This window comes from Ursus maritimus, unplaced genomic scaffold (assembly GCF_017311325.1).
Source record: "Ursus maritimus isolate PB19 unplaced genomic scaffold, ASM1731132v1 scaffold_3, whole genome shotgun sequence".
Lineage (NCBI taxonomy): Eukaryota > Metazoa > Chordata > Mammalia > Carnivora > Ursidae > Ursus > Ursus maritimus.
Window position 1 is genome coordinate 55,014,299 of NW_024425563.1, and position 17,719 is coordinate 55,032,017.

The window sequence follows — 17,719 nt, forward strand, 5'->3', positions numbered from 1 at the left end:
ATGCAAATTTATCTGCACCTTTCCAATTTCTTTTTGTGTCTTTTAGTTCTTCTTTTCTATGACCTTAACAAACAAAGGGCATAGTATGAACTTTTAAAGTTAAAACTCCTTATTACTATGCTAGAATACTGCATTTTTATAATAAGATTGCATTTTTAAAAAACTTATCATTTTTAAGTAATCTTTATACCCAGTGTGGGCTCGAACTCACAATCCCAGGATCAAGAGTTGCCTGCTCTTCAAACTGAGCCAGCCAGGCACCTTCATTTTAAATCTTGTATAATCTATTTAATGAATGCCTTAACTATGGAATTAAAAAGTAGATGGCAGAAGTAGAAAACTAATAAATGTAATTTTTTAATTAATATATAATTTTCATACATTTACTATCAGATTTTAAAATAAAATTTATGTTGCAGAGCTTTACATCAAACTTTATATGAGTGATAGAAACAACAGATTTCCAAGAAACAGTTTGTGACAAAACTGTATTTTAGCTAGAATATTAATATTAATTATATTAACTTCATTAATCTTTTGAATGAAATAACAATACGACGTGACAATATATGCCACAGGATCATGTTTTAAGTATTATAAGTAAAGGGCATTTTAGGATTTTTTCTTGTCCTTTCTTTCAAATAAACCTATTGTGTCAGATCCAAAGTTTTGGACTCTTTCACCTAATTCAATACTATTTCTAAATGATTTATGTTAACTGGTCCTAAACAGTTCAAAAACAAGATATGAGGGGCGCCTGGGTGGCTCAGTTGGTTAAGAATCCAAATCTTGGTTTCAGCTCAGTTCATGATCAAGCTCCCTTTCGGGCTTCTTCCTCAGCATGGAGTTGGCTTGGGAGTCTCTCCTCCTCCCTCTGCCCCCCGTGTGCTCATGCTCACGCTGCTCTCTGTCTCTCTCTCTCTCAAATAAAAAAATCTTTAAAAAAAACCCACAAAAACAAGTATATGACATATAGTAGGCAGGCATCTTGTAAAGCAATTATAAAGGGAAATTAGTGGTTACCCATTTTAATGCTTCCCATTCTGCCTTTAAAACAAGTGGCAGGCATCCTAAATTTATGAAGTAAGGGCATATGGGGAAGTGTAGTGAGCACGTGCATGCATGGGGTGGGTAGTGGTACTTGGAGAGAAATTGACAGAAATGGAAACATAAAGATTACTCAATTTTTAGAAAACATGTTAAAATTTGATGATGGGAAATAATTTGTATAGTAGAATTAAAGTTATATATTAATATAAAGGCAAGTCAGTCCAAACATAAATAATCTATGTTTTTCTAATTTCTTTTGAAGGAATCAGTCTTTGAACATGCGATCTTTTACATACAGTACTTCTTTTGCTATGGGTACTGTTTAATAAATGTCCTTACTTTAACATGAATTAATAATCCCACCTTGTTCCACAAAGATCAAGTTAATTGAGCATTACTTCATGGTTTTATGAGATCAAAATACTCATGTATTTAAGATAGAAGCTATGTCCATTTTGATAATTTTTAATTTAGTTAAGTGGAAATAAGCAGAAAATCCTCTAATTTTAAATTCTTATGGTCTCAAATGATAAATCAACCTAGGCACAGGAGTAGGTACTTTGATTTAATTGGGATAAACTTACATATAGGTGTTTGAGAGATGTTTCAAACAACCATTGTACTTTTAAAAAAGGACATATCTATAGAAGAAATGAAGAAATAAACTTCAGCAAGCCCAAACTGTTTTACTTATGAAACATGGCAATACCACTGTTTTTTAATAAAAATTTGACACTTTTGAACAAAACTGACTTTATGAAAATAGCCAACAAATATATCTATTTTAAAATTCGCGATTTAAAAAGTGAATTCAATGTATAATTTAGAACCTGGACAAGGGTGGTTTTCATGTATGTTTGCCATGAAAAGAGCAAGTATCAATAGTTGAGTTTTGTTTTGTCATTGTCCATTGATGAAGTTTTATTGGAATATACCCATCCATTCTTTTTCTAATTTTTTATTTTAATTCTAGTTCTGTACAACACCAGGTGCTCATCACAGCAAGTGCAGTCCTTAATCTCCATCACCTATTTAATCCATTCCTCCTCTCCCTGGTAAACCATCGGTTTGTTTTCTATAATTAAGAGTCTGTTTCGAGTTTGTCTCTCTCTTTCTATTTCCCTTTGGTTTTTTTTTTTTTTTTTTTTTGGTTTTGCTTTTTGTATTTATTTTGTTGTTTGTTTTGAGGGAGAGGGAGGAAAAGGGAAGAGAGAAAGTGTGCATGCAAAAAAAAAAAAAAAAACCAAAAAAAAAAAAAAAAAAAAAACCAAAGGGAAATAGAAAGAGAGAGACAAACCTCGAAACAGACTCTTAATTATAGAAAACAAACCGATGGTTACCAGGGAGAGGGAGGGAATGGATTAAATAGGTGATGGAGATTAAGGACTGCACTTGCTGTGATGAGCACCTGGTGTTGTACAGAACTAGAATTAAAATAAAAAATTAGAAAAAAGAATGGGGATGGGTATATTCCAATAAAACTTCATCAATGGACAATGACAAAAAATTCCTTCAAAAACTCAACTATTGATACTTGCTCTTTTCATGGCAAACATACATGAAAACCACCTTTGTCCAGGTTCTAAATTATACATTGGAATTCACTTTTAAATCGCCGAATTTTAAAATGATATATTTGTTGGCTATTTTCATAAAGTCAGTTTTGTTCAAAAGTGTCAAATTTTTATTAAAAAAACAGTGGTATTGCCATGTTTCATAAGTAAAACAGTTTGGGCTTGCTGAAGTTTATTTCTTCATTTCTTCTATAGATATGTCCTTTCTCTTAAAAAGTACAATGGTTGTTTGAAACATCTCTCAAACACCTATGTAAGTTTATCCCAATTAAATCCAAAGTACCTACTCCTGTGCCTAGGTTGATTTATCATTTGAGACCATAGTTAGAATTTAAAAATTAGGAGGATTTTCTGCTTATTTCCACTTAACTAAATTAAAAAATTATCAAAATGGACATAGCTTTCTATCTTAAATACATGAGTATTTTGATCTCATAAAACCATGAAAGTAATGCTCAATTAACTTGATCTTTGTGGAAACAAGGTGGGATTATTAATTCATGTTAAAGTAAGGACATTTATTAAACAGTACCCATAGCAAAAGAAGTACTGTATGTAAAAGATCGGCATGTTCAAAGACTGATTCCTTCAAAAGAAATTAGAAAAAAAACATAGATTATTTATGTTTGGACTGACTTGCCTTTATATTAATATATAACTTTAATTCTACTATACAAATTATTTCCCATCATCAAATTTTAACATGTTTTCTAAAAATTGAGTAATCTTTATGTTTCCATTTCTGTCAATTTCTCTCCAAGCTACCACTACCCACCCTGCATGCATGCACGTGCTCACATACACTTCCCCATATGCCCTTACTTCATAAATTTAGGGATGCCTGCCACTTGTTTTAAAAAGGCAGAATGGAAGCATTAAAATGGGTAACCACTAATTTCCCTTTATAATTGCTTTACAAGATGCCTGCCTACTATATGTCATATACTTGTTTTTGTGGGTTTTTTTTTTAAAGATTATTTTTTATTTGAGAGAGAGAGAGACAGAGAGCGCATGCAGGAGCATGAGCACACAAGGCGGGGGGCAGAGGGAGGAGGAGAGACTCTCAAGCCAACTCCATGCTGAGGAAGAAGCCCGAAAGGGAGCTTGATCATGAACTGAGCTGAAACCAAGATTTGGATTCTTAACCAACTGAGCCACCCAGGCGCCCTCATATCTTGTTTTTGAACTGTTTAGGACCAGTTAACATAAATCATTTAGAAATAGTATTGAATTAGGTGAAAGAGTCCAAAACTTTGGATCTGACACAATAGGTTTATTTGAAAGAAAGGGACAAGAAAAAAATCCTAAAATGCCCTTTTACTTATAATACTTAAAACATGATCCTTGTGGCATATATTGTCACGTCGTGTATTGTTATTTCATTACAAAAGATTAATGAAGTTAATATAATTAATATTAATTGTTCTAGCTAAAATACAGTTTTGTCACAAACTGTTTTCTGAAATCTGTTGTTTCTATCACTCATATAAAGTTTATGTAAAGCTCTGCAACATAAATTTTATTTTAAAATCTGATAGTAAATGTATGAAAAATTATATATTAATTAAAAATTACATTTATTAGTTTTCTACTTCTGCCATCTACTTATTTAATTCCATAGTTAAGGCATTCATTAAATAGATTATACCAAGATTTAAAATGCAAGGTGCCTGGCTGGCTCAGTTTGAAGAGCAGGCAACTCTTGATCCTGGGATTGTGAGTTCGAGCCCCACACTGGGTATAAAGATTACTTAAAAAATGATAAGTTTTTTAAAAAATGCAATCTTATTATAAAATGCAGTATTCTAGCATAGTAATAAGGAGTTTTAACTTAAGTAAGTTCATACTATGCCCTTTGTTTGTTAAGGTCATAGAAAAGAAGAACTAAAAGACACAAAAGAAATTGGAAAGGTGCAGATAAATTTGCATAAAGAATGTGAAAACCTTTCTTTTCCTTTTAGTTTAAAAATGTAAGCAAACAAATTCAACAATGCATCCCTTCCTGTAGGCTAAAACATAGTGAACAAATACTTAAATAAAGGTTAACTTAAAAGTAAACATCATGGAACTTGCATTATGATTTTTTCTAATGCAAGATTTTTTTTTTCTTTCAAGATTTTCTTAATCTACATTGGCTTTTATTGTAAACAACTCATTCCACAGAGCAAAGTTGTTGGAAAAGCTGATTTTTTTTTTGTCACACTGCTTGCCAAGTATTTTAAACTGACAACAGCATTGACTAATGATAGTGCTGGAATGTGCTGTTCTCAGTAGAACGGAGACCCATACAGACCTAGGAGTGTCCTGGGGTCCAGCTTCTGTCCATCCAGGGGGTTGGTGCCATACAACAGTGAGTGATGTTCAGAATGAACAAGCTGTATTTCCTCCAGGCTGGCTTTTCGACCTTGAATTCGCTGAAAGAAAACAGCAGAAGCCCACAGTACTCCACTGACAACAGTTAGAAGAAAGTAAGGCCTAAGTCACATTTAAGATGATTAACAATGAACCGAATTTCATCATGCAGGAATGTGACACCGATTTGCTTAGTAAAGTACCATAATAACATTTGAAAAATTGAGTGTATGTAAGGTTCAGATCCTACGGATTGCTTGTGCCTAACTGGGCAACTGACATAAAGCCGTCTTCTTTGGCATAAAAAATCAATCTATAACAAAAAAATTAATAGTTAACTCCTTTGTAAAAGTATCAGCTTAAAAACAAACAACGGCTAAAAAAAATAAAAAACAACAAAAAAACCCAGGGGCTACTATTTGGCTGAGAAGTAAATTCATTAAAATCTTATTTTACACTCACCTGTAGAAGTTGTTGAAACAAATTCTTTATTATTTCTTAAAGAACATAAGTACCAATACATTTTAATGTATTTGATTATCACCAAAATGCTGATCACTTCATGTGCGTGGACCTCACAGAATTATTAATCTAGATCAATGTTTCAAAGTGTGTCCTATGGGGTCAGTAACATTTTAGGAACTGGTTATGAACTGTCTGTGATGAGGTCTATATAGAAATTCAGAGTAAGTATTTAGAAACTTTTATAGTAATTGGGCAGACTATTTTTATGTCTCCTGAATCTAATATAATCTTGGGTGTCTTCAATTTTCATTTTATTTTTATTGTAATTTAATGTATTTTATAAAACCACTGGTCTGTGACACAAAAGAAAAACCGCTCTTTAGCCAGAGACTGTCTGACGTACTCTAGACTCGTTCAATATTTTTATGCACATGCTAGGCAGAAACTTGCACTTCAACTAACAAAGCATGGTCCTTCAACACAGACAAAAGTGTACATTAAGTGAAACCTCAATTAGTCAATATACAAAGTATTTTTCCTGGCCACATTTCTCAGTTGGCAGGCATATCTATAGACCCAATAAACATCATGCTGGGCATGCCTCGGTGGCTGAATCAGTTAAGTGACTGCCTTAGGCTCAGATCATGATCCCAGGGTCCTGGGACTGAGTCCCACATTGGGCTCCTTGCTTAGTAGGGAGCCTGCTTCTCCCTCTGCCTGCTGCTCCCCCTGCTTGTGCTCACTAGCTCTCTCTCTCTCTGACAAATAAATAAATAAAATCTTTAAAAAATAAATAAATAAAAATTAAAAAAAAATCATGCTTATGTATGAAGTTAATTAGCCATTCTTTTGAAAATTGCTGTGCTTCCTAAAATTACCCAGGCAGTATTAACATTTCACTTAAGATACGTACCAAAACAAGGTACCTGTAATTCCTAGTATTCTATTAGTAGAGAACTACACTGAAATTCAAAGAGAATGCTATCCTCTCATGTTCCTGACCATGGAATCACCAGTTGACATGGAAACATCAGGAGACAACCCACCTCTCTCAGGACCAGAGCAATGCCATACTCAACCTCCCTAGTTTAAGGAGATGTGGTTGCTATTGGTGTTTAAGGGAGTAGGCTCAATATGCTGACACTTCCTAGGGGTTTACTGGGTAGAGGGCAGAGCTGCGCTTGTCACAGAAAATAAATCATGTCACAGTGAGAGAGGAATGGTGGGAGACCTGAGGGGTAAGTACAAGGTAGCGGGAATGATGTAAAACAGAAACTTCTTGACACTGTGCTATTATGTGCCAAATAAATAAACAAATGCTTATGGAATTTTCTTTGTTATAGCACTGAAGTTTCTGGTTTTTGACACCCAATTTACATTTCTAGAAAAAATTTTTAAATCCTTTAGAGAAATTATTCCTAGTTAGGTGTTGAGTGATGAAATTAAACCAGGTAAGTAATGCTGAAGATGAAGGCAAATTTAATGATGGCCACCTGGTCAACCACTGCTCTGATCAATAAACAAACATGTTATTGACATAAGTGGCTTGCTGGTAAACATCAGATTTGGAAGCATTTATGGAGGACCAGAACAACCAAAGAAAGAGAATGGCAAATAATGAGATAAAATAAGCAAGAGAAAGTTCAAAGAAATATTAAAGGTTAACATTTTAACTGTGAGATTTCAGCTGGTGGAAAATCCCCCAAGATAAACAGTGGTAACTCCATGGTCTGAGTCACCTAAAATTGGAATGAGCACAGCACTGGAAACCAGACTGTGGTAACCAGTCTTAGTCTGGCAGAATAATGAACAATATGAAATAACAGGGCTTCCAGCTCTCATTTTTGTGAGTCTATGAAATTGACAGCCACTAACATTTTACATGCTGATACAGTGAAACATCTATATCTTAAACAATGTCAGTTCTATACTAACAATCAAACCCACGTTTTGACTACTATCATAAAGTTTTGTCAATTTTTTCCCTTTCTCTTTCTCTATGAAGATTTTTTTTTCAACTCTAAATTGAATTTTTGCCTCTGGCATAACATTAAATACCATTAATAATAAACATATCTTTATGTTTTCATAAACTAGTCACATATATTTACATACCATACACTTCATGCTTGTCCCAACTCCTTTCTTATTCTCCCACAATCCCACTAGCATTTATGCTGAATGTTCAATCACACATTTCAAAACTAATCTGCTAACAAGATTTAATTATTGATGGTAGCCCAAATGCTGATAAATCATAAAAGGACACCTGCTAAATCTCAGTCATCCTCTTGTGTAGTATCAGTTAACTGACAGTAAGGACAGGACATCTGGTGCAGCCTATTTAGCACTGACTTACTCTGAAAGTATTCTGTTCTAGTTTACACTCTTGCCCTACCTTTCACTATTAAAATTTAACACAGTTCTAAGTTTGCACTTTGATTTCCTTCTGCCCCCCTTCTCTGCTTCCTTATAACTCTAAGGAAGTATTTTATATTGGTTCTTTTTATTATTATAGAATATATTTTTAAGAAAATAATTACACTAAATATAATGCAGTACTTATTCTGATAGTCACCTCTGCTTCTGTGGATGCTAGACAACAAGACCTACAAAGAGGATGTACATGTTTCTACAGAAAGAGAGCAGTAAAAACCAACTCAGTATGAAAAATATTTCTACCTAGAGAAATGAACTACAGAAAGCATATTTTGAGATTTATATCTCACAGGGGCACTGCTGTGGGAACTTGGTGGATGACTAAGCTGAAAATTCTGAAATAACAATAGTTTTCCTTCTTAACACATAGGATCTCCTGGAGTAATTCCATTTTGTGTCCTTTTATCAGATGTCTTAAATTTGTCACATTTAACGTTTCCTCTCAAATTGAGGTTCCCAACAGTTCTCGTTTCTGGTATTATCATCAGCAATTTATTATGTTATACGTTTATGCTTAAATATAGATATTTTCATTTAAGCTCTTCCCATATTTTCTATTTCCTGTGTAGCCTTTATTCTTTCATTTCTCTCTCATCATGCTCTCTTGAGTCAAAGGTCAACAGCATAATGAGTCACAAAATAGGATAAAGTCCTCTGATAATCATAATTTAGGGAGATACTGATTTCCGTTCTCAGAGATACTTAGCATGCAGGATGTCTATCTAAAGTTATCTATGATTCTGACCAAAAGGATTTTTGAGAATTCTAAGTATATTTGGACACTTAATGCATATAAGGGATGGCATTCTTCTGGGCCTTTCTTACTTGAAATCCAAATATAGGTCTTAAATACCTTACCAATATAGGCTTAGGAAAGAAAACTTACAGCTCTTCTCTCATCTTCCGAATAAACCCTGTGATGTAGGATGTATTCATTATTATATTTTCGGTCTCTGTGACTTGCACTCAAGCAGTTCTTTCCTGAGAGTAGTAAAGGAACTAATGTGCAGAGTGCCTACTCTCAGTGCTAAGCATCTGGGGTATATGATCTTATTTAGTTCAGAGCTCCAAACAGTCTACATTCAGGTTTGAAGTTTGACTGAAGTTATGTAAAATGACCATATCATTGAGTCTCACAACACATCACGGGTCTTTCCTAAAGAAATAGTCTTTCTGAAATAAAGCCCATTAATGCAACCTGATTATAAAAGGAATGTTCTGAACATGATCTACAAAGTCATACTGTGACAGGATAAAATGCAGCCTACCCACACCCACCCACACACAGAGCACACACACGGTATACATTCATAGTTTTTTTCTGCCAAGGAGCAGGGGAAAAAGGAAACAGTTCTATTCCTTCCCCTCCTGTGTTCAAAGCCTGGATTGAGGCCAGTGTCCTAATCAGTTCTCATTGGCCCTGGAGGAATCAGAACCTTTTGTAAAATATAATAAAGGGCATAAAATCATGATAAAATGCATGAAAAAGCAGTGCCTTTGGTTAGGGAACTAGAAATAATTTAGCAGAACAGATGGATTGCATTGGTTTGGTATTATTGAGGACATGAAAGGGCTCATTTTGTGGCAGTTCCAAACTAAGAGAAAATGTCCAACTTAAATTTGACAAGTCAAAGTACCTGCCTCTGCTGGGAGAGACCCCATTTTCTTTAATCATTTTCAAAGTGGTGACATATTAGGCAACAATTTCCCCTGAGATATTTCATTTTCTGAAGATATTTCATCCAGTGTCCCCAAATATAGGGATGCTTTTTAATTTTTTTCTATAAAAATTCATAGGGCTGCAGACTTCGAAAGTTAAAGAATCATAAATGATGTAGGAGTGTCAAAGTTACCTTTTGTTAGAAATTCCATACTTAATATTTAATGGATCAGTTCATGGCCTATTCATTTTTCTTGATACACTTCTCTCTCTTAAACAAATTCAAAAATCTGATCTCATTGCTCATGCCCAAGTATACCTACTGGAGTTTTCAAATGCTACAACCAATTGTTTCTTTAAATTTTACATAAAGGATAGTTTCAATCCTCCCCCCTCCCTCAACTGCGTTCTTTCCTTCCAATATCCCTCCTGGTCTAATAACCTTTTCTCGTCAGAGTTTTTCTTATAAAGAAAGGGGAGTAAAAGAAGGAAGGAGGCAATTAAGCAGATGGGCAGCCCAACAGGCTTGTGGTCCTTCTGTCAGTCACATGGAAAGAAAATAAACTGCAAGTCAGGAGCCCTGAATTCTAGGTTCTGACTCTCACCTACCTTTAACATGCCCACAGCCAGGTATGAGGCACATTTCTGGACCTTTGTTTCTCTATTTGTAAACACTAGGAGGTTGGACCAAATTACTTTCAAGTCCCCCTTTAGCCCTAAAATGGTAAGATTCTATGTGAAATAATCTTTTACACAAAAACTCAACAAAATATCTTTTATTTTAACTTATAGATTTGTCTCAGGCAAGCAAACATAATAATGGCAGCAACAAATTACTATGGTTGAGGCAAGAGAAGAGATCTCACTATGAAGGTTTTCAAAAGAATACTAGCTATTTTTTGAAACCAATTTCTTATATGTTTAATCATAATTGAAAAATAAGAGTATTTTTTAGAATTCACATTTCCACCCTAGGATAACTTCAAAATAATGAACACTTTTCCCAATTTAAAACACTGTGTATGGCAACTAATGAATCATCGAGCCTTACATCGAAAACCGGGGATGTACTGTATGGTGACTAACATAATATAATAAAAAATCATTATTAAAAAAAAAATAAAACACTGTGTATGGAACTTCTGTGTTAATGCCTTTGTTTGTTTCTTAGGTAAATGCCAGCTTCTTTTACTCTCCCATCTCCAAATATTTGATTCCATTCACGTTTTTGTCTCTACTTCATTAAGCTTACGTTAAGAAGCTGAGTTTCTATTGCAGTGATTTTTAATATTATCTGAATCTTGGAATCAGCTGTGGAAGTTTAAAAGGCACTGTTGCCTGGGTCCTACCTCCAGAGCTTCTGATTAATTTCTGATTAACTCTGGGGATGGAGTCTGGGCATCTAGATAGTTAGAACCACTCTGTGGATTTCAATGTGCATCCTAGGTCCAGAACTACAGGTTAGAGGGAGCTGTTCATTCATTCTGCTCTTAAGTGAATTCAAGAAACTGACACTATACTAATACACATTTCAAACTAAAGAGTAGTTACAATAAATGGCTATCACAGCGAAGGTTAGGAAGTAAAAAAGGTCTATCTGTTCTTCAAAACAAGTGCCTCTACTTGCTTGTAGAACTGTTTGATTCAGTCATTACAATTTATTTACACATATTTCAGGGTGCATAGAGCAACTGGAATACACTTCAGAAAAACAGCAAATCCCATTCAATAATAAAGTTCTGAGTGGTAAAAAGTATATGTACTATATATTTCTTAATGTTTTCTTTTCACTCATTTCAAAACATTATGCTCATCAAAAAGTAAAAAATGTTACCCTTTAGATTAACTGCTCAATTTTGATGATTTTATGTAACTAAATCTCCTATATTATAATTATTTTCTAACAACTGTAAATGAACATTTTAATGGTTTGGGTTAAAGCACTGATTTTTAAAATAGTAATTACATATGAAACAAATTTTGTTACAATAAATATTTTCTATTACTTTAGAACTGCAATTTTCAGATGGTTGAAAAACACGTAACTGTTCATTTTTGTTAATAAGCTTTAATGCTGCTATTTAAAAAAATCCTTTATCACTTTCCAAATGAACTCAGAAGTGCAGCCTGTTTTATTTCCTTTTGTTGGTTGTTTTCCATATTGATTCTTACTTTTTTGGAAAAATAAAAATCAAAACAAAAAATTCTAAATCATCTGAATTCTGATTATAGTCTCCACAAGTAATTTTAATGTATTTATCTGCCTAGGTCCACTCTACTATGATTTACAAATATCTCTCAGAATAATCACATAACGTACCCTGGTTTATTCATCACATCTAGATCATTTGTACTGCTTCTTAAGACTGCCATATCCCAAGACTCCTTACTGCTTTGTGGTTAGATTCTAAGACACAAACACACACACAATGTTTTGTAAACTAAACAAAACAGTAAGCTGTTATGTGCTGCCATCTAGTTAGAGTACTCTATAAAACAAATGTTTAACTGAATTAACTTGCAGTATTTAGTGCTTTGTAGCACTGATGTCAGAAAACCCACACATTCCAAAAGTATTTCTCCAAAAAGTATTATATTTCTTTATTTAGATTTGCAAAACATCTTTTAAAATCACCTGAATGTGCGGGAAAAGCATGGGATCCTCGCCTTGAGTTTCTTAGCATCTTAAGATTTTACATTAAAGCTCCTCTCATTCAAACTGCTGAGGAAATCCCAGAAGGGGCAACAGTAGCTTGGTTTCAGGTCCCAGAATTGTTTTGTAATTACTTTGTATTGGCACTTGAATAAAAGAGTTAAACATTTCAGCACAGTATGTTGCTTATGGTTTTTACTTATGAATTAAGCGAAACAAAGTTATTCAATATTAGTCACAAAGAGCCAATGCAAATTCCACATAATATGTAATCCAACAAAAGCATTATAAAATGTAATTATTCTCAAAACAAATGTGAGAGCAAGCAAATGTCTGTGGGTGGCTTGGTGGGGCTGAGAGTCATGAACACTTCTGGAAAAACAACTGCAAGTGCATTTCTAACAGATGATGGGTCATTCTCTGCAATTTTTTAAGCACAGAAAAGCACATTCTTTTCTTCAGGGCACACACATTTTACAAACCTGGCTACCTAATCAAAGGGCTTGTTCCTAAAGAGGACACCAAATGACCCCTTCAGATTCATTTCTTATGGTGACAAGAAAGCTGCTGATTTTGCTTTTTGCTCTTAACAGGATCACTAAACTAAATATGAATGATTCAATAGGGGAAAAAATTAAATAGTACTGGCATGAAGGACTACTAACCACCTCAATTTTTAAAAAACAGTGCCACGTCATGCCAAAAGAAGTTAACCCACGTAACCACTGTAATCTAATATAATGAAGACTAATGTTTTCTCTGGCTGCTAATCAGGACTAGTAAGCACAACCAATTTACACTAGAGCTTAAAAAATAAAGAGGAATATGTTTACTAAATATCCTACAAGATTCATCTACTCTTAACCAAAGAAAGTGTTATGTTCCAAATGAACTCCTTAGCCATCTAATTTCATATGATATCAGAGCTGGAAAAGATCCTAGCAAATATCTTGCCTAAGAGCCTCATCTTACACATGGGAAAACCAAAGATCAGTAAGGTTAAATGATTTGACAAAAGTATACAGATAATTAATGGCGGGACTAAGGTCAAATCTAATGTTGAACAATAACCCTTGAAGGAATCCATTTTGATTAATTTTTCTACACAGCTAAATAAACCGACATAATACATAAGTCTGATTTGTAGATCAGTCCATTATTTTGAAACAAAGGAGGACTTTACATGTTTTCAAACTACCATCTTTTCTATCATATCATTGTTTAATTGCAAAATTGACTATTCTGTTGGTTGAGGGAAGCTGACTTTTCTCTGAATGCCAGTAAAATTGAGACTCCTTACCATTTTTCCCAGTGAAACAGTTATCCTCAAGTGAATGTGAGTAAGAACAGAAAAAGAGCAAGCTCTTCAACATCAGGTCTGGGATATTTCCTCCCTGAACTCTGAGATATAATATTTCTACTTCTATCTCTTGTTCAGATGGCCCTTCTGATGTTGTCAAGAATATGGAAGCAGCAGACCACAGTCTTTCTCATTTTATTTCTTCCCCAAGCTCAATCATTAAGAGTCTTTAAAATCACTGAAACATAAACTAGTGACTCAAAACCTCTTGGGATTTTGTAATTATATATCTATCTATGCAATCATTTGATTAATGTCTGCTGATCCCACCAGATAGCAACCTCCTTGTAGGCAGGGTATGCATCTTCTCAGTATTATATTTCCCGTTCCTAACACAGGAGCCTGGAAAACTCAAAATTTTGATACACTGTTTGTTGAATGGATGTATCCTTGTTCTTAAAGTGTTGTGGCCAGATCAGCAGTCTCAGAATTACTAAGACACATGTTAGCAACACAAATTCGTAGACCTCATTCCAATAGGACACCACTCCTGTTGAATCTCTGAGTCTGGAGCCCAGCAATCTGTGCCTTAGTATTCCCAATGATTCTGATATATGCTAACATTTGAGCACCACTATAATCAATAAATGAATACCACTTACCCAGTCATGGGTTTCTGCTTGCTGGCCAGCTATATGTCCCCAGAACTCTGTTGATTCCTTCACTGAAAGCAAAGGCTAATCACTAACTATGGGTGACTACACAAGCCTGGCAGAAAATAGTGTTCAAAGACAGCAAATCCCTCTCTAGATGTTGGAGAAAAACAAACTGACCCAGTTTCTAGGTGTTATATTCATTTCTTGTTTGTTTTTAACTAGGTGTTATATTCTTATTAGATTATATCCTTTTCTACAAAATCTTATAAATCCTCTCTTTTGAGACAATTGAGCTGAGTTCTTACTGCTCACAACCAGGTCAGGAATTTGTCTACACTGCTTAGGAAAGAGTGATAACCTAGACACAAGGGCTGGTACTCACATCCCTGGAGTCTTAGACACATAGATTTTACCCTCGGGAATGCATTATCGAGACATAATCAAGGAACAAACAGAGCTGGACTTCACAACTTCCTGAGAATCCTACCTACACAAATTTAGAAAGAAATGTCTCATTCTCCTTAAGTCCTTCAGCCATCCTGGTAAATATTCATTCATACCCAAGCTGAAACCTAATTTTTTCTCTTGGAGTACATAAGTCAAGTCCAATTGGAAGACACTGTCATTGGCCTTGATCTCTGTAGAAGGTTCATAAACACTAACCAGGAAACCTGTTAGCCTGTATAGGAAACTTTTTGCCTCTCTAACCGGCTAATGCACCCGCCACGTACCTAGCCACTTGCCACTAATAGTATACTTCTCTCCTGATTTTTCAACAACTGATTGTATTGAGTTTTGGTGAATTGCTAAAAGGCTTGATTTATGTTTCTGTGGTTTTTCTCTTCCACATCATTGAAACTTCCAAATAATTTAGCTTGAGACAAAAAGTTTAGCATCCTTGCAAGATGGTTAATAATATATTAATAAATGTGTACATTAGATTTAACTTGTCAGATCAAAAACTTAAAAAAAATCCATGTATCATTTGTTTTAGTTGCCTTTACTAGCAGAGCACTGGCTAAGGAAGTAGATTCTACTATTTCGGAGTGGGCTAAACGGGTTTGAAATAATCTCTGTATGTTCCCTTTTTATTTTCATCCCAACTCGCCCAGTAGAAATAATCAGGGAAAAAAATAAGTCATGTTTCTTATGGTTCTGTTTTAACCCTTTTGTTATTTTATTTTATATAGAACCTGAAAGTCTCTGGAAAAAGGTAATGTTTGGTTGCATATCAATTTTAAAATTCCGTTTTGAATATTCCTAAAATCATTTACACACAAAGCAACATCAAATTCCTAGGTATCTTAAATTTTTTTTTAATGGTTTTAGACATTCCATTTTATTATTAGGTCAACATAAAGTCATAGATACCTGATAATATAGAATCAAATATATTATGGGCAACAATTTCTTCACTTCAGAAATCAAACTGGTGAACTTTTTGAACTGTGTTAGCAAAAAGAGTGTTCTGTTTATAAAACTGCGAAGTTATGGATCATACTTTTGTGACTGGCCTTCGTTAACAGCAAATCGGCTGATCTGGGCTTTCAAGTGGAGTATTTGTAATTGTGTGACTGTTTACCAGAGAGACACTTATTTAGCTGACTGGGCTGGGGCTAGACTCACTCATTCTCATCAACCCCTCCCTACTACTGCTATTTCACCCTTGGTCTGATATCACATCAGTCAGTGCTGTTGTATAAATTGAATTTTATGCTTTCAAATAATATAGGACTAAAATAATGTGATGTATGAGGAATTAAAAAAGGAGACTGATCGGAAATGCATAACAGATTTTTAAATGTTAAGATGAGTGTGAACCATATTACATTCCATTTATTTCTGCACTTTGCTCCTTTTATAGCCAGCATTCCTTCAGGTAATAGATTTAAGGAATACCATATAATCTAACAATGCATTTGAAGACTGTGATGAGCCACTGCTAATTTGGAGTGGCTGGGGTAAGGCTCCAGGATATAATAAAGACCTGAAAGTGAAAAGAAATGTAAACAGCAATGTCTTAGCTGGCAAAAGCGCAGAAAGAATGCCACACTGGAAAACATCTATAGTTGATGCAAAGGTGAAACAGGAATGTTCACATGAGTCAACATCCATTAAGACCAGTTCACCACAGATAAGTCCCCTTGCTGGATTACTTTACTTACTCCATAAGGGATTGTGTAGATAACAGAGTGGTTTAGCCTATATCAAAAACATAAAAACCTTCATGATAACTTTATAATTTACCAGAAAGTATGAAAAAGCCTCTGCCATATAATACAGATGCTACTGGCAAAAGATGAATAATAGGCTTTCACTCAAGAAAGAATCAGAGAAATAAATATAGCTCAAATTCCTTCATTTTAGAGTTTCTAGGTTAAGAATATATTTAATCAAAAGTATAGCTTTAAATACAAAAACATTTGATAATTCTATTATAAACATATAATAAAACTTGTGAAACTAAATCTGTTAAACACTACTTTGGTGTCTTCATTCACAATCCCAACCTGCTGAATGACCCATAAACATGATCTATGTTTTGATGTAAAGAAAATAACCCTGTAAGATGAGATATTTTATTCATCTTCAAAAGAGAAAATCAATAAAGAAAATAATATATCCTTATAAATGAATGCACTGAATAAATGACTTTGTATTTTCAAAAGTCAGTTATTTTTACTACTTTGCAGAGAAGAAGGATCAGACTGCTATAACTCAGGCCACTGAATATATACACAAGTGTGCATGACTCTGAGAAATATTCTGTCTGCTTGACATTCCTACCTCAATTGAAATTATTTTACCGGTTTGCTTTAAACTAAATTGACTTTCAATAGGAATATTCTGGACTACATTTTGGGTTGCCAAAAATTAATTAGCTTAAAAGTAGTAGCAAAAGATTGCTTTTTTATTTTATCAAAGTATAGTGAATTCAGTGTAGTCACAATGTTTGTCTCCTCATGATAAATAACTACAGTCAAAAAATAACTATAGTCAAATAGTCCATTTAATTTCTTCCCAAACTGGTGAGAACTAGACTGGATTTCCTTTACTGATCCTCAAAGACTGACAACAAAACCAAAGAGCAACATGTTAAATTGTCAGTCTGTAATAACAGGGACTTTGTTTTGTGAAATTCTGTAATTCTAGTCCCTAGAACACGTTTAGAACATAATATAGACCCAAGAAAAAAAATACTTTTGATCAGTAAGTGTTAAAGTAATGTAAAAAAAAAAAAACATGGGGGATATTTTTCTTTTAAAAATATCTTAGACTCAAATATAGAACGTTACTGGGTCTTAGGCAACCATGGACATTTGTAGCAACTAAATCAAACAGCTGCTGATTATATAATTTGCAAATTTGACAACAGGAGCCTTTTTGAATTGATACCATTTTTACTTCTGAAAGCCTAAGAAATAGATTTTTCTAAATGAAAAATGGGACTCAAGAGGAATCTGCAGAAATGAGTCTAAAGAAATACCAATAAAATAAAAGTACTCAAACCTCTACCATAAAAATTTAAGAGTTATCAGCCACTTCAATAAAAAGAAGTGACTTTTCTTG

General features: G+C 34.1%; 1 protein-coding gene across 1 annotated transcript in view; it reads right to left on the reverse strand.

Moving 5' to 3' along the window:
• HDAC9 (histone deacetylase 9) overlaps positions 1-17,719 on the reverse strand; it is a 684,034-nt gene that overhangs the window by 261,613 nt on the left and 404,702 nt on the right. The window contains exon 15 of the mRNA XM_040644215.1: positions 4,918-5,038. Coding sequence (XP_040500149.1) covers positions 4,918-5,038 — 121 coding nt within the window. The remainder of the gene's footprint in view (positions 1-4,917; positions 5,039-17,719) is intronic.